The 23,855-nt window shown below is 41.1% G+C and overlaps 1 protein-coding gene across 8 annotated transcripts in view; it reads right to left on the reverse strand.

The window, feature by feature from the left end:
• The window catches only part of camta1a (calmodulin binding transcription activator 1a), a 778,795-nt gene that overhangs the window by 752,951 nt on the left and 1,989 nt on the right, over positions 1-23,855 (reverse strand). For 7 of the 8 annotated variants that reach the window (XM_061903175.1, XM_061903169.1, XM_061903172.1 and 4 more), the window contains exon 2: positions 20,642-20,743. The exons of the other annotated variant lie outside the window; for it this stretch is intronic. In XM_061903175.1, coding sequence (XP_061759159.1) covers positions 20,642-20,743 — 102 coding nt within the window. The remainder of the gene's footprint in view (positions 1-20,641; positions 20,744-23,855) is intronic. 8 annotated transcript variants of the gene reach the window in all.

The following is a 23,855-nucleotide window of genomic DNA, read 5'->3' on the forward strand; positions in this document are numbered from 1 at the left end:
CGTAGAGATCCCTGAGCTTCCCATTTCTGTGAAAAGTATTTCTTTAATTTTTTTTGTGGGGTGGGGGACCATATCCCATTGATTTTACATGATATTTGACACAAAATGGTCAGGGTAGCTGAGGTCAAAGATTAGCACATGCACTTAAGAGGTTGTACTTCTCAAGTCATTTGCTCCTTTTCCCTAGTTTTGTTTTGCCAACACCACAAAGGACAAACAATTTGTATCCTGTTTGTAGAAAATAATTTAATACCCCAATTGCATATCAGAGGGCCGATCTTTGTAACGGACAAATGTACTTTGTAACTTTTAGCTCTTCTGTTCAAACTGTACACTGCATTTTTAAATAAACCATGTGTTTTAGGCACTCATCTACTCAGCTGTTCAGACTTGGCCTACTCTAATCTGCCAGTCCTTGTCTTGCTTGAGAGCCGTTCGATTTTACATGGAAACATCTCCCACGAGGCTCCCATAGCACACAAAAAATTAACGAGACATAACTGCCGTTGAGTGCAGAGATTTTTTTTCCTAAAGAGTTGTACTTTCATAACACTGTTTCATTTTCTCAGCTGTTATTTATCTATGTTAATGGTACCCCAGATGTTCTGCTGTAATCTTCTTTCAGCAACACTTTGTTGGCCACTAAAGATTTATCCACTATAGCATCTCATCAGCTCAAGACAGCCTGCATGTGATTAGTTTGAATGTCAGATTTGGAATACAGACAATTAATTAGTTTGAATTGATTGGCAGGAGATGGAATTACACACTTTTGCAATGTTCTGCACAGAACCCATGTTTCAGGGTCAAATTCAATCACTTAGTATTAAAATTAGTTTTCAAGCTTTGTCAGCACTTGCATCCGCGGTAAATTACATGTAATTACTCACAAACAACTCAGCTCATATGTTTAAAATATAAATACTGTAAGACTTAAATAGGAATATTGTTGCTGTTAACCACAGAGATTGAGACTTGTTCCCAGTGCATATCCTCATCTGAGGAATGGTTATAAAGTATGGCTGGGCGATTAAATGATCGTAGTCATTAATTTGAGTTTGATCACGGTGATCAGCTGTTAGCATTTTTACGTCAATCAACACATGGCAGAAATGTCTGTTAGAAGATACCGCAGTAGTAAACAGTAGGCCGCATTCACTGACTGTGATCCTGTGTGTGTATGGGTGTGTGTGTGTGTGTGTGTGTGTGTGTGTGTGTGTGCGTGCGTGCGTGCGTGCGTGCGTGTGTGTGTTTGCGTTTGTCTGTGCGATCATGTGTGTGTGTGTGTGTGTGTGTGTGTACACGACTATCCTGTTCCACCTTCGCGAAAGTGATGCTCGTCACCACTTAATTAATGTTCAATCAGCGTTGTGCCTCTTTACCTAACACAGCTGGAAGTGCAGCCCAGAAGAAATAAAATAAAGAAATATGACTAACATAAACACAATTGAAACACAACGTTGAGAAGGAGCAGTGACTTTAGTGACAGACTTTAGTTTTCATATTTGCTGCAGCTCACCATTAATCCTACCCCGAATGCTGACTCGCAGGCACTACTATATTGGGCCTGAGTGGGAGAATAAACACACACACTAATTTAATCAGAAAAATGCATTTTTATGTCTAAATATTTTTAATCAGAATTTATGTTTTTCTGTCTGCAAAGATTCAACTCATTTGATATAAGAAATACTAAAAAAAACTCTGCAGAGAGAAACTTTGTTTTCAAATAATTTGTGAGTTTGTGGAAAAAAACATTTTGGTCCTGAAATATTCGTTAAACTTTTTTATGTGTTGGTACACATTATTTTACAGTCACTCAAATCCAAACAGCACTTTAATGTATTTTTATTAAATACAAGATAAATACAGTATTTCACTGCTTGCCGTTAGCCAAAGGACTGATGTATACAAGTAATCAAAGAATGCGGATAATAATTTAACATTTGAAAGTGACGTTTAGTAAGTGTCAACTTGATAAAAGTCCTATAGTATTCACTACACCAATGATACTTTGTTAACTGCAGAATGTTTATGATGACAATCAAAATAACCAAATAACTTTGAGAGGGAAAAAAAATGTTGATTACACCCACAACATGTATCGAAAAAGAAACAAAACAGTTTCCTGTAAGCTTGCACATCTAGTAAACACAATCATAAATATGTTATAAATATATATAAATATTAGCTCAACCAAATATGGCGGAAATGTCTGTTACAAGATATGGCAATAGTAAACAGTAGGGATGCAACAGTACTCGATATAATCCTGCACGGGACAATCGGCTATTAATTTAAAAAAAAAAAATTGTGATAAAAATCAAGACCGGATGATATGAAAAAAAATATTGTTATAATGTGTTAGCCATTTCGCCCAGCCCTATTATAAAGACATATATCTGGTGTGTTACTTCTGGATTGTGACTGACCTTGGCTTGGAAGCAAACATTTAGCCTGAATTTGAGGGATTTCTGTCATGCTTGCTTGCTCCAGCCCCACCCTCAAGACAAGAGTGAGGGTCATGAGCCTGGAAAGGCTGACAAAAACAAATCTTTAATCAATAACCGTGGTTTCCCCCCACCGCCCACCCACCTCTCTTCTGTCTCTGTCTCAGGACGCTCTGAGACTGTCGAGTTTTCTATTTAATCTGTGCCCACATTGTGGTGAAATTGCAAGCTAATGTTTTGGCCATAGATCACTCAATGAATCACCGCTGGTGGGACAACTCTGGTTTAAAACTAAATGGCAATATTTTTCCCAACAGTTCAGTAGTTTAACAATTTACTGATGTTAAGTGCAGTCTTATAGTCTTACACTATTGTTTTCTCTTCTGCAGCTACATGAAATGAAACCTGAATATTAAATGTCTGAGGTCAAGTGGGTCAGCTTCTGGTTGAATTACATGTGTTAAGGACATACAGCCACTTGATCATAGATGTATGCAGTTATGTAAATAACAAACTGTGTCTAACATCAGAGTTTTATCTTCACTGATTTCACAACAATAGAGGAAGCAGGGCATTTGCTTCAACTAATGTGCTGTCATCTGCTGCACCTTCTGCAACTAACAATGGAGCTCACTTCGGCAGATAAGAGGGTATTTTGATCACTTAATCCCTTTATTAAATGGACGGAATAATACTCAAACACTCAAGCAGTCACAGTGTGTGTGACACAAACTGTGAATTACTTGCACCACCAGCAGCCAGGGGATTTGAAAGGCAATCTTCTTCAAGTGTTGATTCCATCAATGCGAGCATATCAAAAGCCACAAAAGCATAGGCTTAATACAGTCTACTGAAGAGAACAAAAATAGTATCTACTCACAGCATGAACGAAAAACAACAACAAATACAACTCCAATATCAACATGCGGTTTCAAAAGAATTCCTTAAAAATGTGGTATATTTGAACATTATTATGTGAAAGTTAAATGAAGACATTGTGTAATGGCCACAAGGACAGCGTAGGATGACAGTCACATGAGTTCAGTGGTAGTGGTAGAATATGCTCAGTCTACCGGCCAGAATTTGAGTTAAAGGGAATGTTGTTAACAAAGCCAAAGGTGCAGTGACTAACTCATGACAAGCTTGGAAATAAGAGCGATCAATAGACTGGTGAAGCTAATTAAAAGAATGAGGCTAGGTAAATAGGGGGTTTAACCTGCATCTTAGTTATAGCCCTGATACAGCTTGTGCAAAATAATGAAACTCTATTTCAGCTACATCATAAGCATTTCTGGACTAACATCAGGAATTGAAAGCTCTAGGGTTTGGGTATAATGTTATTACAATTTATAGCATTGAATTTATTCTAAACTAAATAACAATTCACCAGTTCATTTTGTTGATTTCAATGTAAGATATAAATGTCATTATATTATAATAATTTAAGCTTTGTTTAAACATTGTGTTACTTTGCCAATCATCGTTTAATACTGAGAGAAACATTGGTTGAGAAAAAATAGCAAGTTGCAACTGAAGCAGCTTCTGCTTGAATATCATAAAACATTAAACATACAAGTTAACATATGGGATGATTGTGAAAAGATAAGTTTACATTTATTAACTACTTATGTATTCTCTACTGCAGGAGCGCCAAGAGTGGCCTGCGGCGAAGACCCGCAAGACATCCCAATTTAAAAAAGAAGTTTGGTTCATTGCATGTCTTGAGCCTAAAGGCTGGAATATACTCTTGCATCGCGTAGCTTGTGTCACCACCGACAACGTCTTGTTTGATTTATAGTTCTTCCGTGGGTGGTGGTGCCAGACTTGTAATTCTCTTCCAAAACACTAAGGGGCAGTGTAGTGTCTCCAGAAGGCGCATTTGCAGCTGTTGTTGACTGGATACTGTGTGCTTCCTTCCTGTGCCGAGTGACATCAACCACTGAACTACAACATCAACGTCGCTGTCTACACTGGAACTAATTATTCACAATCATCAGTTCACTTTTAATGGACGTCATACTTAAAAACGTTTGCGAAGATAGACTGTGCAACTTTTGAACGACTCGCGGCAGAGGACGTTATTATTATATGCAATGCTATTCGGCCATTTGGGACATTGGACAAGAAGAGAGAGCTAACATATAATTGTAAATAAAGAAAAACTGTTAAATAACTATTGTAAGGTAATGACATGCTGGTGTTAATCTGTATGGTCATGTTCAGAGTTCACAAATGTTTCTAAGTATACCGTTTCTGAAAGATTATTGACGGAGAATGAGAAGTGTTGCATTTGAGAGAAAAGACTTTGTGACTTCTTCTGGGTGTAAAAACAACACAATACGCTGAAAAACAACACATGCAGTGGGGCTGGGCAATATATTGAGTTTTTAAAATATAGCAATATATTTTTAAACAAGATATGAAATAAGAAAATATTTTAATATCGATATAATTTATTTCTCGTTAAAATGACCAAACACCGCTTATTTGTTGTGCTCCTTGTTCTCCCCCGCTTCTCAGTCCCTCTCAAAACTCCATTTGCTATGAAACCCCTCCCCTTCCTCCTTCCAAGATGTGCTTGCATGTAAAGGTATAAGAATATCCATGATTGGTTGGTTGTTTACTATTGTGAGTCAGGATTGGTTTAGATTGCGGACAGGCCAATCAGAGGCAAGATAGGGGGAAGGGAAGGGAAATCACAACAGACATCCCAAATGATGACGAGAGAGTCGTAGAAGAGAAAAGAGAATATTCAAGCGGGCGATTTATTTATTTAAAAAAGTAGTGGAAAATGGCAGAGGGATTCTATTCATTACATTTTTGATTTAGCGATGTAGACGACGTCCAGGAAACCCAAAATGCGTGTACTTGGCCACCTTTGGACAAATGTATGTGTCTGGATAAAACATTCATTTGAGTTGTTTAACATGCCCAAATCAAAACTGTTCTCGAGTTGCCAAACCGGGCATATTTCACATGAGAAATGCTGCCAAAAATGTATGCTGTAGTGAGGAAGATCCTAGCCGCACAATTAAGTCAAGTCACTTACTTGGCGCTGACCAAAACTGTACGTGTGTGACAGTCCATTACATTGTCGACTGAAAATTAAAAAGTGCCTGCCTGCAAATGTATTTTTTTGTATTTGAGTTTGATATATTTTGTATTATTTGCACAACTATTTTATTTATTTTACATACAAAGAATATTTTTCTACTTTATTTGTGTTATGTAATTTTGTACTACTTAAACACTTTATTTTCTGTGCTGTTGATACCCATCTTGACTAACTGGGTTAATAAAGCTTTTTTCCTCCTTATAGCCCAGCCCTAACATACAGTAATTAGTTTTAGAACACACCAAGATATTAAGTACACAATATCCGTTTTCAAGTAAATGTTTATTTCTGTTGTTTAATTTCATACGATAATTGGTGCATTTCAAGCACAAAGTCTGCTGGCCTGTGTTCAGGGACCCTTCTCGGCAAAAACTGACCATCACAGCTCAGCGTTCTGCGTCACCGGTGACGTGAGAGTATACACTGGGCTTAACTACCTGAGATTTCGATCGCTGCAATTTTTCCGCTATATTGTGATTGAAGATGGGATTAGCCAAGAGTTTTTCAGTGTCAAGAGCACAATATTAATTCATATAACCCAATCCACTCCTCTCTGAGCTGCCACCTTATCGTGGTAGAGGAGTTTGCGTGTCCCAATGATCCTAGGAGCTATGTTGTCCGGGGGCTTTATGTCCCCTGGTAGGGTCTCCCAAGGCAAACAGGTTCTAGGTGAGGGATCAGTCAAAGAGCAGCTCGAACACCTCTATGAAGAAGACAAAACATGGACCCAGATTTCCCTCACCCGGACGCGGAGACAGGCCCGGAGGTGGGGCACGATGGCGAGCGCCTGGTGGCCGGGCCTGTTCCCATGGGCACAGGCCCACAGGCCTCTCCGGGCACAGCCCGAAGAAGCAACGTGGGTCACCCCTCCAATGGGCTCACCACCCATAGCAGGGGCCATAGAGGTCGGGTGCAATGTGAGCTGGGCGGCAGCCGAAGGCAGGGCACTTGGCGGTCCAATCCTCGGCTACAGAAGCTAGCTCTTGGGACGTGGAACGTCACCTCACTGGGGGGGAAAGGGCCTGAGCTAGTGCGCGAAGTGGAGAAGTTCCGGCTGGATATAGTCAGACTCACTTCGACGCACAGCAAGGGCTCTGGAACCACTTCTCTCGAGGGGGACTGGACCCTCTTCCACTCTGGCGTTGCCGACAGTGAGAGGCGACGGGCTGGGGTGGCAATTCTGGTTGCCCCCCGGCTTAAAGCCTGCACGTTGGGAGTTCAACCCAGTGGACGAAAGGGTGACCTCCCTCCGCCTTCGGGTGGGGGGACGGGTCCTGACTGTTGTTTGTGCTTACGCACCAAACAGCAGTTCAGAGTACCCACCCTTTTTGGGTACACTCGAGGGAGTACTGGAAAGTGCTCCCCTGGGTGATTCCCTTGTCCTACTGGGGGAGTTCAACGCTCATGTTGGCAACGACAGTGAAACCTGGAGAGGCGTGATTGGGAAGAATGGCCGCCCAAATCTGAACCCAAGTGGTGTTTTGTTATTGGACTTTTGTGCTCGTCACAGTTTGTCCATTTCAAACACCATGTTCAAACATAAGGGTGTCCATATGTGCACTTGGCACCAGGACACCCTAGGCCGCAGTTCCATGATCGACTTTGTAGTTGTGTCATCGGATTTGCGGCCTCATGTTTTGGACACTCGGGTGAAGAGAGGGACGGAGCTTTCTACCGATCACCACCTGGTGGTGAGTTGGCTGCGATGGTGGGGGAGGATGCCGGACAGACCTGGCAGGCCCAAACGCATTGTGAGGGTCTGCTGGGAACGTCTGGCAGAGTCTCCTGTCAGAGAAAGTTTCAATTCCCACCTCCGGAAGAACTTCGAACATGTCACGAGGGAGGTGCTGGACATTGAGTCCGAGGGGACCATGTTCCGCACCTCTATTGTCGAGGCGGCTGATCGGGGCTGTGGCCGCAAGGTAGTTGGTGCCTGTCGAGGCGGCAATCCTAAAACCCCTTGGTGGACACCAGCGGTGAGGGATGCCGTCAAGCTGAAGAAGGAGTCATATCGGGTCCCTTTGGCTCATAGGACTCCGGAGGCAGTGGACAGGTACCGACCGGCCAAGCGGTGTGCGGCTTCAGCGGTCGCAGAGGCAAAAACTCGGAGGAGTTCGGGGAAGCCATAGAAAACAACTTCCGTACGGCTTCGAAGCGATTCTGGACCACCGTCCGCCGCCTCAGGAAGGGGAAGCAGTGCACTATCAACACCGTGTATGGTGCGGATGGTGTTCTGCTGACCTCAACTGCGGATGTTGTGGATAGGTGGAAGGAATACTTCGAAGACCTCCTCAATCCCACCAACACGTCTTCCTATGAGGAAGCAGTGCCTGGGGAATCTGTGGTGGACTCTCCTATTTCTGGGGCTGAGGTCGCTTAGGTAGTTAAAAAGCTCCTCGGTGGCGAGGCCCCGGGGGTGGACGAGATCCGCCCGGAGTTCCTTAAGGCTCTGGATGCTGTGGGGCTGTGTTGGTTGACAAGACTCTGCAGCATCGCGTGGACATCGGGGGCTGTACCTCTGGATTGGCAGACCGGGGTGGTGGTTCCTCTCTTTAAGAAGGGGGACCGGAGGGTGTGTTCCAACTATCGTGGGATCACACTCCTCAGCCTTCCCAGTAAGGTTTATTCAGGTGTACTGCAGAGGAGGCTACGCCGGATAGTCGAACCTCGGATTCAGGAAGAACAGTGTGGTTTTCGTCCTGGTCGTGGAACTGTGGACCAGCTCTATGGGACGGCGTGGCGCAGTGGAAAAGTGGCCGTGCGCAACCCGAGGGTACCTGGTTCAAATCCCACCTAGTACCAACCTCGTCACGTCCGTTGTGTCCTGAGCAAGACACTTCACCCTTGCTCCTGATGGGTGCTGGTTAGCGCCTTGCATGGCAGCTCCCTCCATCAGTGTGTGAATGTGTGTGTGAATGGGTAAATGTGGAAGTAGTGTCAAAGCGCTTTGAGTACCTTGAAGGTAGAAAAGCGCTATACAAGTACAACCCATTTATTTATTTATTTATTTATACTCTCGGCAGGGTTCTTGAGGGTGCATGGGAGTTTGCCCAACCAGTCTACATGTGCTTTGTGGACTTGGAGAAGGCATTCGACCGTGTCCCTCGGGAAGTCCTGTGGGGAGTGCTCAGAGAGTATGGGGTATCAGACTGTCTCATTGTGGCGGTCCGCTCCCTGTACGATCAGTTCCAGAGCTTGGTCCGCATTGCCGGCAGTAAGTTGAATCAATTTCCAGTGAGAGTTGGATTCCACCAAGGCTGTCCTTTGTCACCGATTCTGTTCATAACTTTTATGGACAGAATTTCTAGGCGCAGTCAAGGCGTTGAGGGGTTCCGGTTTGGTGACCGCAGGATTAGGTCTCTGCTTTTTGCAGATGATGTGGTCCTGATGGCTTCATCTGACCGGGATCTTCAGCTCTTACTGGATCGGTTTGCAGCCGAGTGTGAAGCGACCGGTATGAGAATCAGCACCTCCAAGTCCGAGTCCATGGTTCTCGCCCGGAAAAGGGTGAAATGCCATCTTCGGGTTGGGGAGGAGACACTGCCCCAAGTAGAGGAGTTCAAGTACCTAGGAGTCTTGTTCACGAGTGAGGGAAGAGTGGATCGTGAGATCGACAGGCGGATCGGTGTGGCGTCTTCAGTAATGCGGACGTTGTACCGATCCGTCGTGGTGAAGAAGGAGCTGAGCCGGAAGGCAAAACTCTCAATTTACCGGTCGATCTACGTTCCCATCCTCACCTATGGTCATGAGCTTTGGGTCATGACCGAAAGCATAAGATCACGGGTACAAGCGGCCGAAATGAGTTTCCTCCGCCGTGTGGCGGGGCTCTCCCTTAGAGATAGGGTGAGAAGCTCTGCCATCCGGGAGGAACTCAAAGTAAAGCCGCTGCTCCTTCACATCGAGAGGAGCCAGATGAGGTGGTTCGGGCATCTGGTCAGGATGCCACCCGAACACCTCCCTAGGGAGGTGTTTAGGTCACGTCCAACCGGTAGGAGGCCATGGGGAAGACCCAGGACACGTTGGGAAGACTATGTCTCCCAGCTGGCCTGGGAACGCCTCGGGATCCCTCGGGAAGAGCTAGACGAAGTGGCTGGGGAAAGGGAAGTCTGGGTTTCCCTGCTTAGGTTGTTGCCCCAGCGACCCGACCTCGGATAAGCGGAAGAAGATTGATGAATGGATGGATAACCCAATCCAAACAGCTATTCCTATTTTTTGGTCTAAATAAACTACATCCAACACAAAATGTCAACACACATGGTCAACATAACACACAACCTGCTTATTGAACTTTGTAAACATTATAAAAACACCAAACATAATTTTAAATTACACTCATATAAATCCACTACATTGCGTGATCGGTAATATGCAAATAACTTTTTCCACACTACCTCATGTTTGACACATTTTAGCTGCTTGATATTTCTGAGTGATCACAAAACGTTAGGGGGGGCGTTACGGAAGTAAACACGGTAGGAGTCGAACTTTTACATACACTTAATATAGAGTTTTATTGTTAATACTTCATATTGCATTATCATCACATTCTAGTGTGGGCAGGGAGGAATTAAAGTTGAAGTAGTTAAAGTTATGTTTTGTTCCGGCTGTTATAGCTTAAATTAATCAAACTGAAGTGTCTTAAAATTTTTCTGATAATATTGCTGCAAAAAGCAGCATTATGTGTCGTATTTCTGAAAGTGTGTGTTTGTGTGTGTGTGTGTGTGTGTGTGTGTGTGTGTGTGTGTGTGTGTGTGTGTGTGCGTGCGTGCGTGCGTGCGTGCGTGCGTGCGTGCGTGCGTGCGTGCGTGTGTGCGTTTGAATGCGCATTAATCTATCGAACATCGTATTCGTGATTAACCTGGCAAATAGATTGTATCGTATTCTTATATATTTGCCAAACTTAACTTTTCAATTAGTTACTAAATTAATATGCAGACTTAAATTGCTGTGATTATCGATTACGTGTAAAAACAAATGTGTAAATGTCATCACTCAGATAGCAGAGTTGGAATAAATATTGATGAAAAAACAACTGAAGTTAAAGTACTGATTTTGATATAAAATGTATTTAGATGCTTTTTGAATGACATTACACATATATTTGTATTTAAATTGTTTACATTGTATGTATGTATGCATACATGTAGTATATAAATTACAAAATCATAAATATATATATATATATATACTGTATATATAGTATATATATATATATATATATGTCTTGATTGGATTATCCGGAGAATAGTGCTCGATACCGTGGTAGAGCGCAATATGTAGGTGTGGGAAAAAATCACAAGACTACTTCATCTCTACAGATCTGTTTCATGAGGGGTTCCCTCAATCATCAGGAGATTTTAATGGAAGCATTCACATACAATGGTTTATATAGAGCACAGAGTGGGTGGGTACAAGCGGGCGTAGGGTGTGGTGATTGGCTCATGTGTTACCTAGGAGGTGTTTCCGCCTGTGGCGGCATGTTGAAATGATTTCACTGCGCTTGTTGAGGGATGATAGCTCTGGATGATATATAATAAACAGTTTCTCTTTTAAGCATAAGTTGCATCTTTTATTACCACTGTTGTAAGGTGTGCTGGATGCAAGAATTTGCCATGTTATTGAATATTCAACATTATTGTCTTTGAGGTTCCAAATGTGTTTGCTGAGTTCGGTAGAATTCTGCAAAGTCTGGTTTCTAAAGGAGGCGTTGTGATTATTCCATCTTGTTTTGAACGCTCCTTCGGTTAATCCTACGTACGTGTCGGATGTGTTAATGTCCTTGCGTATTACCTTTGCTTGGTAAACGACTGATGTCTGTAAGCACCTTCCGTTGAGAGGGCAATCAGGTTTCTTGCGACAGTTACATTCATTATTGGTTTCAGAGTCGTTTAGTCTGGGGGTAGGCAGTCCTTTTGCAATTGCTTTGTTGTGGTTTGAAATGATTTGTTGCATGTTATTCATACAGCTGTAGCTCAATTTAATGTTGTTCTTGTTGAATATTTTTCTTAGGGTGTTGCCTTTGGGGAAGTGTTTGTCGATCAGAGTGAGGAACTTGCGGCCGATGTTGGTTGAGACGTCTTTGCTGAATGGCGGATTGTACCAGATGATGTTGTTTCGTTTTCTGCTCTTTTTTGGTTGGTTTCCTGGGGTGGGTTCATAGGTGAGGGTGAAGTTGTATCCGCTTTCATCAAGTGCTTTCTGGTACGGGGGGGTTGCTTGGTCGAATTCAGCTTTGCTGGATGACAGCATCGATAGCCTTTTATTAATTCCGGTAGGTATTCTTTTCGTGGTGGTGGGTGGGTGGTTGCTGTCATGGTGCACATATTGGAGTGTTGTGTTGGGTTTCGTGAATGGTTGGTAGCTGTTATTTCTCAGGTTGAAAGTGACGTCGAGGAAGTTGACGGTTTGCTTGTTGGCTTCAATCGTGATCCGTAGGCCGTTTTCTTTGAAGATTTGGCATATGCGCTTCTTGGTGTTCTCGCTGCTCCTTGGCGAGGCGCGGCACACTGCCAGTCCATCATCACGGTAAATACCAAGGTTCAGGTTGAGGCTAGCAAGCTGGGAGAGGAGGAAACTCCCAACGAGTTCGCACGTTTCTGCTCCGTCAAAACTCCCCATAGTAACGTCAAATGTTGAATTGTTCTTTTTTTGCCATGGTGTACTGTTGTGGATGAGTATGGAGTTCTTTGCGTGGATGATGATGTTTCTTTCGTTGCCTGTGATTGAGTCGTAGTCCGAGGCGAAGTTTAGTGCTTGGGTCAGTAGGTCTTGCGTGATGGAAGGGTAAAATTCTTCGATGTCGAAGGAGATAAAGTTGTGTTGTTGTTTGTCTTGGATGTTGTTGAACCATTTGATTACTGCTGCTGTATTTCTCCATTGGTTGAGTGGTGTTTTGTCCTTGATTTTTGCGTTGATTCTGTCCAGGATTATTTTGCTGATTTTTCCTATTTCGGATTTAGTTGGGTTTATTAGTCGGCATGTTGGGTTATTTGCGAAGTTGGGTTTGTGGTCCTTCAGTGTGATGAAGCAAAATCTCCTGATGATTGAGGGAACCCCTCATGAAACAGATCTGTAGAGATGAAGTAGTCTTGTGATTTTTTCCCACACCTACATATATATATATATATATATATTGGGGTGTAACGGTACACAAAAATTTCGGTTCGGTACGTACCTCGGCTTAGAGGTCACGGTTCAGTTCATTTTCGGTACAGTAAGAAAACAACAAAATATACATTTTTTGGTTATTTATTTACCAAATTTGTAAATAATGGCTTTATCCTTTTAACATTTAAAACACTATAATAATCCTGCCCACGTTAATCCACATTAAACTGCCTCGAGTTGTTGCTTTGCTTAAATAAAATGACAAAACCTTTTTTCTACATATAAAAAGTGCAGCATTAAACAGTTTCAAGTCAACTCATCATGCTTAATTTATTAAAGCATTTTGGAAGCATGTAGTTGACTTTTATTACGTAAATGTTATATTTTTGTCAACATGTGATAGCAGGGACACTGCCATTCAAAACTAAGCTGCTACATTACTAATGATTAATATAACTATAGCTGAAAAAATAGTACAATAGCAATAGGAGAGACTATTAATCCCTGAACACCATGTGAAATAACCGACAGACAGGGCTTTGCTGCCCCTAACGCACACACACACACACACACACACACAGCAAAATGAGCTAACGTTACGCTAAAAGCTAACTAGCCTTCACCTAAAGCCAGAACTGCGAGCGAGCTGAGCTGCAGTTTAAGTTTCTAGAATGTCAACGGGCTCATAGTGATGCTAGTAGTAGTTGTGACTGGGAAGTGTTTTTTATAATTTGGGGAAAGTACGATATGTGCTGCTAAACACATATGAGCTCGACGCTGAAGCATTGACAACATGCGTTCTGAATACGCACTGCTGATTGGCTGTTACATCGCTCTGAATACGCACTGATGATTGGCTTTGTATGTAACCAATCAGATGGTTCTGTGGGCAGGACAATACTGGGTGCTCAGACAGAGGCAGAAAGCAGAGCAGCTTGTTAAGACTTTAGCTTACAAACTCGTTCGATACACCTCCGAAACGGACCGAAACCCCCGTACCGAAACGGTTCAATACAAATACACGTACCGTTACACCCCTAATATATATATTCATCCATTTTCTACCACTTATTCCCTTTGGGGTCGCGGGAGGCGCTGGTGCCTATCCCAGCTACAATTGGGCGGAAGGCGGTTTACACCCTGGACAATTCGCCACCTCATCGCAGGGCCAACACAGATAGACAAACAACATTCACACTCACATTCACACACTAGGGCCAAGTTAGTGTTGCCAATCAACATATCCCCAGGTGCATGTCTTTGGAAGTGTGAGGAAGCCGGATTACACGGAGGGAACCCAAGCATTCACGGGGAGGACATGCAAACTCCACACAGAAAGATCCCGAGCCCGGGATTGAACCCTGACTACTCAAGGCCTTCGTATTGTGAGGCAGACGCACTAACCCCTCATCCACCGTGAAGCCCTATACACATACATATATATATATATATATATATATATATATATATATATATATATATATATATATATATATATATACATATATATATATATATATATATATAGTGGTAGCACTCAGAGAGCCAAGTGTTTTCTACGATAAGACTGTACTTGGTGAAAAAAATTGAGAACCACTGATTTAAAGCATTTATATGTTAAGTTAAAGTTAAAGTATCAATAATTGTCTAACGCACACAATAGGTGTGGTGAAATTTGTCCTCCGCATTTGACCCATCCGCTTCATATTACAATAAATTGTATTTGTAGGTACACATTTATATGTATAGGCTATATACAGTATATGTGTGTGTGTATATAGAAATAGTTTGCATACAGTCTGCTTTCGGCCCCCTTGCCAAATTGTTTTTGCCCAAGACAGCCCCCAAGTCAAAACATTTGGACACTTCTATATTCAAATGCATAATTTTCCTTTCTCACTGTATAAGAAAACCTTACATCAAACACATCATCAATTTCCTTTAAAGGCCTACTGAAATGAGATTTTCTTATTTAAACGGGGATAGCAGGTCCATTCTATGTGTCATACTTGATCATTTCGCGATATTACCATATTTTTGCTGAAAGGATTTAGTAGAGAACATCCACGATAAAGTTCGCAACTGGAGAAAAGCCCTGCCTCTACCGGAAGTCGCAGAAGATGACGTCACATGTTGATGGCTCCTCATATATTCACATTGATTTTAAAGGGAGCCTCCAACGAAAACAGCTATTCGGACCGAGAAAATTTGAGCGAGGATGGAAGATTCTTGTTCGAGGATATTGATAGCGACAGACTGGAAAAAAAACAAAAAAACAAAAAAAAACTCGATTGCAATCGCGTTGCATTGAGACGGATTCATATGTTTTTAGAGATATTTACTGGGATAATTCTGGGAAATCCCTTATCTTTCTCTTGTGTTGCTAGTGTTTTAGTGAGTTTAACAGTACCTGATAGTCGGAAGTGTATGTCCACGGCCGTGTGTTGACGCGCAGTGTCTCAGGGAAGTTGACGGCAGCTGTACGGGAGGCACAAGCTCAGCTGATATCCGGTAAGTGGCGACTTTTTAACCACAATTTTCTCACCGAAACCTGCTGGTTGACAAGTGGTCGGGATCCATGTCCACTGTGATCCATAGTAAAGTTTCAACTCCGTTAATTTTAAACAAAGAATCACCGTGTGTTTGTGTGGCTAAAGGCTAAAGCTTCCCAACTCCATTGTTCTACTTTGACTTCTCCAATATTAATTGAACAAATTGCAAAAGATTCAGCAACACAGATCTCCAAAATACTGTGTAATTATGCCGTTAAAGCAGACGACTTTTAGCTGTGTGTGTGTGCAGCGCTCATATTCATAACAGCCTTTGACGTCACGCGTACACGTCATCATTACGCGACGTTTTGAAGAAAAAAGTCCCGGGAAATTTAAAATTGCAATTCAGTAAACTAAAAAGGCCGTATTGGCATGTGTTGCAATGTTAATATTTCATCATTGATATATAAACTATCAGACTGCGTGGTGGGTAGTAGTGGGTTTCAGTAGGCTTTTAACAAGTTACAGTAACACCTTAGTTACATAGATCTCATTTAAAAAAAAAAATGTTAATGTTCAATTACTTTATTTTAATCATTTTACCAAGACAATATTGTATTGTGCATTACTCTGATTTGATTGATTATCAGTTAAACAAATTTCAAATGTTTCCTTGATTAACTTAAGGGTTACATTTCCACGTTCCAGACCCCTTCATTATAAGTGAAATTCGGCAAAGTTGGCACGCTATTTTTTTTACTATATTTATGATTATTATAGGTATTTACACTTTTTAGAAGCCCTCCACACACTCCATAAAGCTTTCACACCCACTTATAAAAACTTCATATGCACTTAAAAGACTTCATATGCTCTAAAAGCTATGTAATTTTAACATTAAAACTTAAATGGATACTCAAATCTCAACGCAGTTAATGGTACTTGAAAATCCGCAATGCACTGAGAAGGCAGTAAATGATCCGCGAAGTGACAAGAGAACACGTTTTATTCAATCTGCAGTAACTGTTTCTTTTGCTTTGCATTTGCATTGCAGATTAACAGCCAAGGCTCAAAGTCATTTAAAGTCATAATTGGCCAATTTAATAAAATGATATTAATAAAAGCTGTTTCTATATAATAATGTGGGAAAAAGATAGCTAGACATTATTTAACTTATCGACATTATAAATTCTAGCGTGAACTCACATTTTATGTTTTCTGGGCTGTAACCCGACAGACTGCAGAATAGACCTTCAACTATTAGTTGACACTGTCAACAAATGTCGGCAATTACATATTTGTCACCGACAATCATATTTGTCGACAATGGTCCTGACGTCATCACTTGTGTTTTTCCAGCGGAATAGGTTGAGCACCGCTACTCGCAAAAACTTCGCCAGTAATAACATGTAAAGTGTGAGAACATTTCCTCCTATTCTTGTTAAAAACAAGAATACCTTGCTAATTTTGCGAAGCAGCCCCTGTTTTTATAGCTGTACATCTGGTATACACAAACATTTAAAGCGGAGGCATGATGTCGGATGAAGTTGTGTGAAAAATAACTACCTATTATAATAGGCAAAGTCCATCTATCCATCCATTTTCTACCGCTTATTCCCTTTGGGGTCGCGAGGGGCGCTGGTGCCTATCTAAGCTAAAATCGGGGGGAAGGCTGGGTACACCCTGGACAAGCCGCCACCTCATCACAGGGCCAACACAGATAGACAGACGACATTCACACTCACATTCCCACACTAGGGCAAATTTAGTGTTGCCAATCAACCTATCCCCAGGTGCATGTTTTTGGAAGTGGGAGGAAAAAGCTAAACTTTGTTGACATCACATCTATTCGAGTACTTTTTAAAGCAGTGTCAATTTGCAATGCCATAAAAAAGGGGAAAATAACAAACTCGAATCACACGTGCTAACACACACACTCACACACAGAGACGGATATGCACCAATGCAGTGGTATCATAAGATTAAACATACAATTTATTAAATTGCAAACATTTTACGAATTAATCAGAATATAATTCTACACATTGAGTTTCATAGAGTGCTAAAACTGCCAAGAGTTAAGCAATAGTCAATATACGAGTGTACAGCTTTTTAAACACATCACAAAATGCTTGTTTTCTTTTTGAGGAAGTTAGATTTAGTGTTTGGTTGTTTGTTTTCCTTGCTGCTAATTTAACTGTTTTTTTAATACGTAAACAACATTATTCATTAAAAAAAATTTCGCAATTTGTGAAGTGAAGTGAATTATATGTATATAGCCCTTTTTATAGTGATTTAAAGTTACATTTAAACCAGTGTGGGTAGCACTGGGAGTTGGTGGGTAAAGTGTCTTGCCCAAGGACACAACGGCAGTGACTAGGATGGCAGAAGCTGGGATCGAACCGTCAAGTTGCTGGCACGGCCACTCTACCAACCGAGCTATACCGCCCTTCCATTTTTTTTTTTTAAATGGGGATAGGTTGATTGGCAACACTAAAATTGGCCATAGTGTGTGAATGTGAGTGTGAGTGTTGTCTATCTGTGTTGGCCCTGCGATGAGGTGGCGACTTGTCCAGGGTGTACCCCGCCTTCCGCCCGACTGTAGCTGAGATAGGCGCCAGCGCCCCCCGCGACCCCGAAAGGGAATAAGCGGTAGAAAATGGATGGATGGATGGAAAAAGTTTTAATAGTCATCTCAGTGCGTTCAATCGTTCGCAACTGGACTGCTTAGTTTGTCTTGGAAGACGTTTCACCGCTCATTGTGCCCATTCAAACGGCACAAATGACATTGTGGTCACCTTTTGGACACCTTCTGATTGCAGAAGGTGACCAGAATGTTTCTAACTCCTGTTATTTGTTGGAGGCTAAATTGCAGTCTTTTAGGAATGGTTGAAAGGACAGTGTTGTATGTGGGCGACAGACTACCTCCTCCGTTCAGGGATGGTTTTTCAACATTGACAAAGATGGTTTCCCTCACTCCTCTTTCGTACTATCCGTCCTCCCTGTCCAGAACCTGTATATTTTTGTTCTCAAAGGAGTGCTGGTCCTCCCTCAGGTGCAGATAGACAGTTGAGTCCTGGCCTGAAGAGTTTGCCCGTCTATGCTAGCCATGCGTTGGCTTTGTGGTTGTTTTGTTTCTTTTGGACTTAATCTGACCAATGTAAGTCTATGAGCACAAACTGATGAAGCCAGTTGTGAATGATTGAACGCCCTGAGATGACAACGACCTGGATGAATGTGAACGTTCATAGGTTTTTAAATAATCATTTTCATTTTTCTTGCAGCTGAATGAGCACCACAGTTACAGTAAAATACATATTTATAAAATAATTAGCCATTGTTGTTGTTAGTAAGCACATGCCTGAAATAACTTCAGCTACAACTGGAAGTTCGTTTTATCATCTGACTAATTGACAAATCGTTAAGATAATTGTTGACTAATCGTCGGTCCTAATGCAGAGTGTAGTTTCACTCAAAGCCCATGCTCAGAAAATTATTCTAAGAGGCTTGAAGTGTCACCAAATTTACCAAAAATATACTTTTCTAAAACCTTTACTAGCTGTAGTATATGATCTATTTTATACTGGAGCAACAAGGAAAACGGGTGGCACTTTACCAAAGACTTCAAATTAAGTCCAATTTGATTGGTCAATGGTCCGGGGACCCACAGCCTTGTCGCTCTTAATGAGGAGGCGAATACATGAGTGAAAACTTGAAATAGTGTTGGTGTGGAAGTGAAGAACCAATTATTTTTATCATTTGGCCAATAACTTGTTCAACAACACTCTCACATACAGTGAAATTACAAACTGCCTAGAAGCAAAGGCAAATTCAAGGCAGGTCTTCACCAAAACTACAACAAGGAAAGCAGTCTGCCTGTCTGCTTGACATGCTGTTCACTGATTTGTAACGAATACATATAGTTTTCCCCCCCCTATTAGTGGGAAAGAAATGTACTGAATCTTGGAGGATTCCATTATCTGTGCATTTTTTTTCAAAATCGGCAGACACGCTGGTTGTATTCACTGCTGTTAACATGACTCTAAGTGGTTATTAAAGTGTAACACAACGCCACATAAGGGAAGTGTGTCAAAGAGTCAAACAGCTGAAAAAAACCTATTACTAGAAGTTCAACAAACATGCACACACGGTTAACTGCCTTTAACAAACTAAAAATGACTCTTTATGTGTTCTTGGCCCTCACCAAGCTCACCCATCCATAAAAATCCCATCTCAAGGAGAGCAGAGGTGAGGTCTCTCTCTCTCGCTCGCTCCCGCGTAACACCTCCTGCGCTCATTCACTCTCCCCGCTTACACATGCACACAAACAAAAGCATGCTCTGTATCATAACTGCTTCAACAATTATTCAGACAATTACGCAGAGCAATGGCATAGCTGCCTGCAATAGACTGTCCTAGCCAGCCAAAAACAACCTCCAGGCTCCATGCATTAAATGTGCATAGTGTAACAATGTGCAAAAACATAAGAAGAAAAACAGAAAGATGGCTATTGTCCGTCACTGATGTCATGTATGAAAGGGCACAAGTCTAAAAGCAATCAGAATCAATGTTCTAATTTTCTGCGCAGTCCTTAGCCATTAAATCTTTCAAAAGAGTTTCTTTTGAAAAAAGTCAAAAATAATACACCAAAGCAGTGACACTTATTGAGCGTGGAGTCTAACGAGGATATGCAGCTAATTTCAAACTCCCTATTTAGAAATGACAATACATGAGCACACTTAATTGGCCAGTCTCTAGTCTAGATCAACAGCTGCAGTAAAGAGACTAGTGTATTCATTAACAACGATGGGGAAGCTTTATTCTGAGGAATAATCAGACACTTTTTCTCTACTGAAAAAGCTAAACACAACATGCTCTAAAGACAACTGAAGGGAAAATCCCCCGGAAATTAAAGGTGATTCTTTGGCCTACATTTTTAACTGTTTTGTTTAGCTCTAAGCACTTCTGTCCAGACACATGACAGTGCTGAAATCGTACCCACAGGAAAAACTCAACTGTGACGTTATCTTTGTTACTTATTCTCACTCTACATGGGGGGAAATATGCATCCATTTGAAATGCAATAGGATACAGCTGGACGTGAAGATGTGATATGAATAGCCAAAATAGGTGAGAAAAAAGCCAAAGGCCACAAGTGATGGCTTGGTGTGTCAACTCTCTATCTCTCTCTCTTTGAGGGTCCACTAAGGTCCTGATCCCTTGGCCTATATGTAGCACAATCACTCTTTGTTAACCAAACATAACATGACAGTGTGATCCCTTAAATCTGATACTTATATCAGCAGAGAGGGTGTAGGTGGTGGAGTTATTATGTTTGAGAACAGAATAAGGAAGGGGTCATGTAGATGATGGGAGATGGAATCAAGCAGTAAATAAATGAATCGATGAATGAATAATTGATTGGCCAGCTAGTGGCCTCTCGGAGCGGCAATGCAGTATTAATAACTGACTCTTACTGTTGGTCTCTGCGTCATCACTGATACTCTTAGGTGGACCGTGGCCAGCATAACACACGGTTGATCTGTACATTCGATCCGGATTACGAACTTTCTTCAGTCCTTCAGGAGGCAAAGACAAAAAAGTAGAGAAAATGGAGGAAAAGAAGCATTTTTGTAGCCTGTGATGGCCAAACAAATTCCCCATGCAAACAGACAGAAATCACATGCGCAATCAACATACCACAAGAATAGTTATTGCAATAATAAGTACGGATGCACAATATGTTTTCAAGCCGATACCAATACGGATAACTTCCTGCTTCTCAGGACGGTTACAAATAACCGGTAACTTATTTATACCTATAATTTTTTACATTTAGATTTAACTGTAGTTTGCGAACACGTTTCTTTGCGGCTAGCTTTCGAGTAGTTTCTTTAGCGGCAAAGGTGTCCTTGTAGCAGGGATGTAGATAGGAATTTATAAATGATGGTAAACAAGCTGTCAGCTATAAGATTTTTTTCCACGCCGTTCTTTTATTCAATATACGTATGTTTGATTTAAACAATTTTATTAAAACAGTCATGGAACATATGTAGATTAACAACTTTGTATACTGTACATTAAATTCAGATTTCAAATGACAGAAGTAAGTAGTAGAAATAATATATAAGTAAGTAGTAGAGGCAAAATTATAGGACTCAATTAAAGATTCAATGAAGGACCCAAAACCATACTGCTGTTCTTGTCGATAGTCTGTCAAATTTTACTTGGTAAACATGGGACACAGCAATTACTGGTCCAGATACCAGTTCGTCTATCGGACCGCAAATAAATTCCAACATTCATGTACTCCTTGAACGCACTTTCAGAGTAGGACGCGATTGCCGGGCTCTATGCGCACTGCAGTGACTAGCAACAGGTGTAAGCTAGCCTACGGTTTAGATTTTGAAAAAAAAAAATTCTTCCTTCTGGTTTCTTCACCAAGTAGGTATTACCCACTTTGTCATAGTAGACGGTAGGGGACGGTGTGGCAAAGTTGGGAGAGTGGCCGTGCCAGCAATCTGAGGGTTACTGGTTCAATCCCCAGCTTCTACCAACCTTGTCACGTCCGTTCGGTCCATGAGCAAAACCTTTCACCCTTGCTCCTGATGGGTCCTGGTTAGCGCCTTTCATGGCAGCTCCCACCATCAGTGTGAATGTGTGTGTGAATGGGTGGATGTGAAAATAGTGTCAAAGCGCTCTGAGTTCCTTAAAAAGGTAGAAAAGCGCTATACAAGTACAACCCATTTACCATTTACAATGTCTGATCACCGCTACTGGCACAGGCATAGCTATCAGTATTTATTTCAAACCTAGCGTTTACAACTTCCTATGAGGTGGGAGAAGAGCAACACTCGACTAGCTCTCTTTAACCCAACAACAGATTACGGGTAATCTCGCCTCATTGGATGGCGCATTCAGTTTTTTTAATCGGTTCTCTGAGCTAATTTTCAATGATACAGTATCAAATGTATGAGTGTGACATCATACTGTAATTTCTTATATCCTATTTTACCACTAAAATATTTAACACACCATAAATATTTGTGTTATCTATTAAATAAAGCAGTCAAATGTTCGGCCCGTATTTTGGCCGCAAATGCTGTTGTCGTGGATCAATCACGATGAATCAAACAGGTACTGAGTAGAAGGGGGTAAAAAAAACCAGAGTGCAGACTGAACCAGACAAAATAGATTCATTACTAAGCATAAAAGTAAAACATACAACAGTTAACCCTAGAAGGGTGCTGACTTGACCTTTTAATAACCTTAAAAATAATAGTAACAAGGATAATAATAACGACAACAATACTTAGGACACTTTTAAAGTGCTTTATAGGACACTCAAAAATGCGTCACAACTTTAAAATCTTTGCTTTAATAATTGAATATTCATTCCTTAGAAGGGTAACTATGACTGGTAGAGCGCTGACCAGGAATATACAAATACGACATTTGACCTAAGTCTTATATTTGATTAAATTTAAAAAATATGGTTGATTACACTGACAAAAATTAATGATCTTTGAAGATTTGCTAAGGATTTCGGCAAAATAAGTCTATTTTTTGTTGTTGTTGCTGTTCTAGCCCTACTGACGCTTTGTGCTGAGTTTTTATTTAAAAAATACAAATAATTTTAAACTGTGCTTACTTCTGAATTAAAGAGACAATACATTGTGTACTTGCTCAATTGAGGTTACAGATTGTTTCAATTAGTTCATTTCATCACATAACCTTGAATTCAAATATATTCATAATGAAAAGTGAATTCAAAATGTATCCACTGTAGTAAAATATTGAACAGTTCATATATTTCCGGTAGATTGGTTGTCATTCCTTGGTTTGAATTTTGGATCCAACTAAAAGACATATCACGCCTGTCTTTTCAATATCCTACAGGCGTTTTGCTCAAAGTCATTGCCACATGTTGGTTTTTAATGGGTGCTAAAATAAAAATAAAAACTACATGACTGCCAAGGGCTCTGACAAAGAGTTAGCTGGAATGGAAACCCCAGGACGTAAACAGTACCAACAGTAGCACTGGGTCATGGCCCACTGGATTTAACACAACACGCAGCCCTTCGTCATTAGGGGCTATAATCATCCGAGATGTTTAACTATTTAAAGGGATAAGCTCAAACCTGCAAACCCCTAGGTCAAAATGTTAAGGAAACGCCTGTACGTGAGGCTACCTGACAGCCTAAGACAGTGGTTCTCAACCTTTTTTCAGTGATGTACCCCCTGTGAAAAATTTTTAAATTCAGGTACCCCCTAATCAGAGCAAAGTATTTTTTGTTGAAAAAAAGAGATAAAGAAGTGAAGTGAAGTGAAGTGAATTATATTTATATAGCGCTTTTCTCTAGTGACTCAAAGCGCTTTACATGGTGAAACCCAATATCTAAGTTACATTTAAAGAAGTAAAATACAGCACTATGTCATCAGTTTCTGATTCATTAAATTGTATAACAGTGTAAAATATTGCTCATTTATAGTGGTGTTTCTTGAACTATTTGGAAAAAAAGATATAAAAATTCATAAAAACTTGTTGAAAAATAAACAAGTGATTCAATTGTAAAGAAAGATTTTTACACAGAGAAGTAATCATCAACTTAAAGTGCCCTCTTTGGGGATTGTAATAGAGATCCATCTGGATTCATGAACTTAATTCTAAACATTTCTTCACAAAAAAAT

Source organism: Nerophis ophidion, linkage group LG06 (genome assembly GCF_033978795.1).
Source record: "Nerophis ophidion isolate RoL-2023_Sa linkage group LG06, RoL_Noph_v1.0, whole genome shotgun sequence".
NCBI lineage: Eukaryota > Metazoa > Chordata > Actinopteri > Syngnathiformes > Syngnathidae > Nerophis > Nerophis ophidion.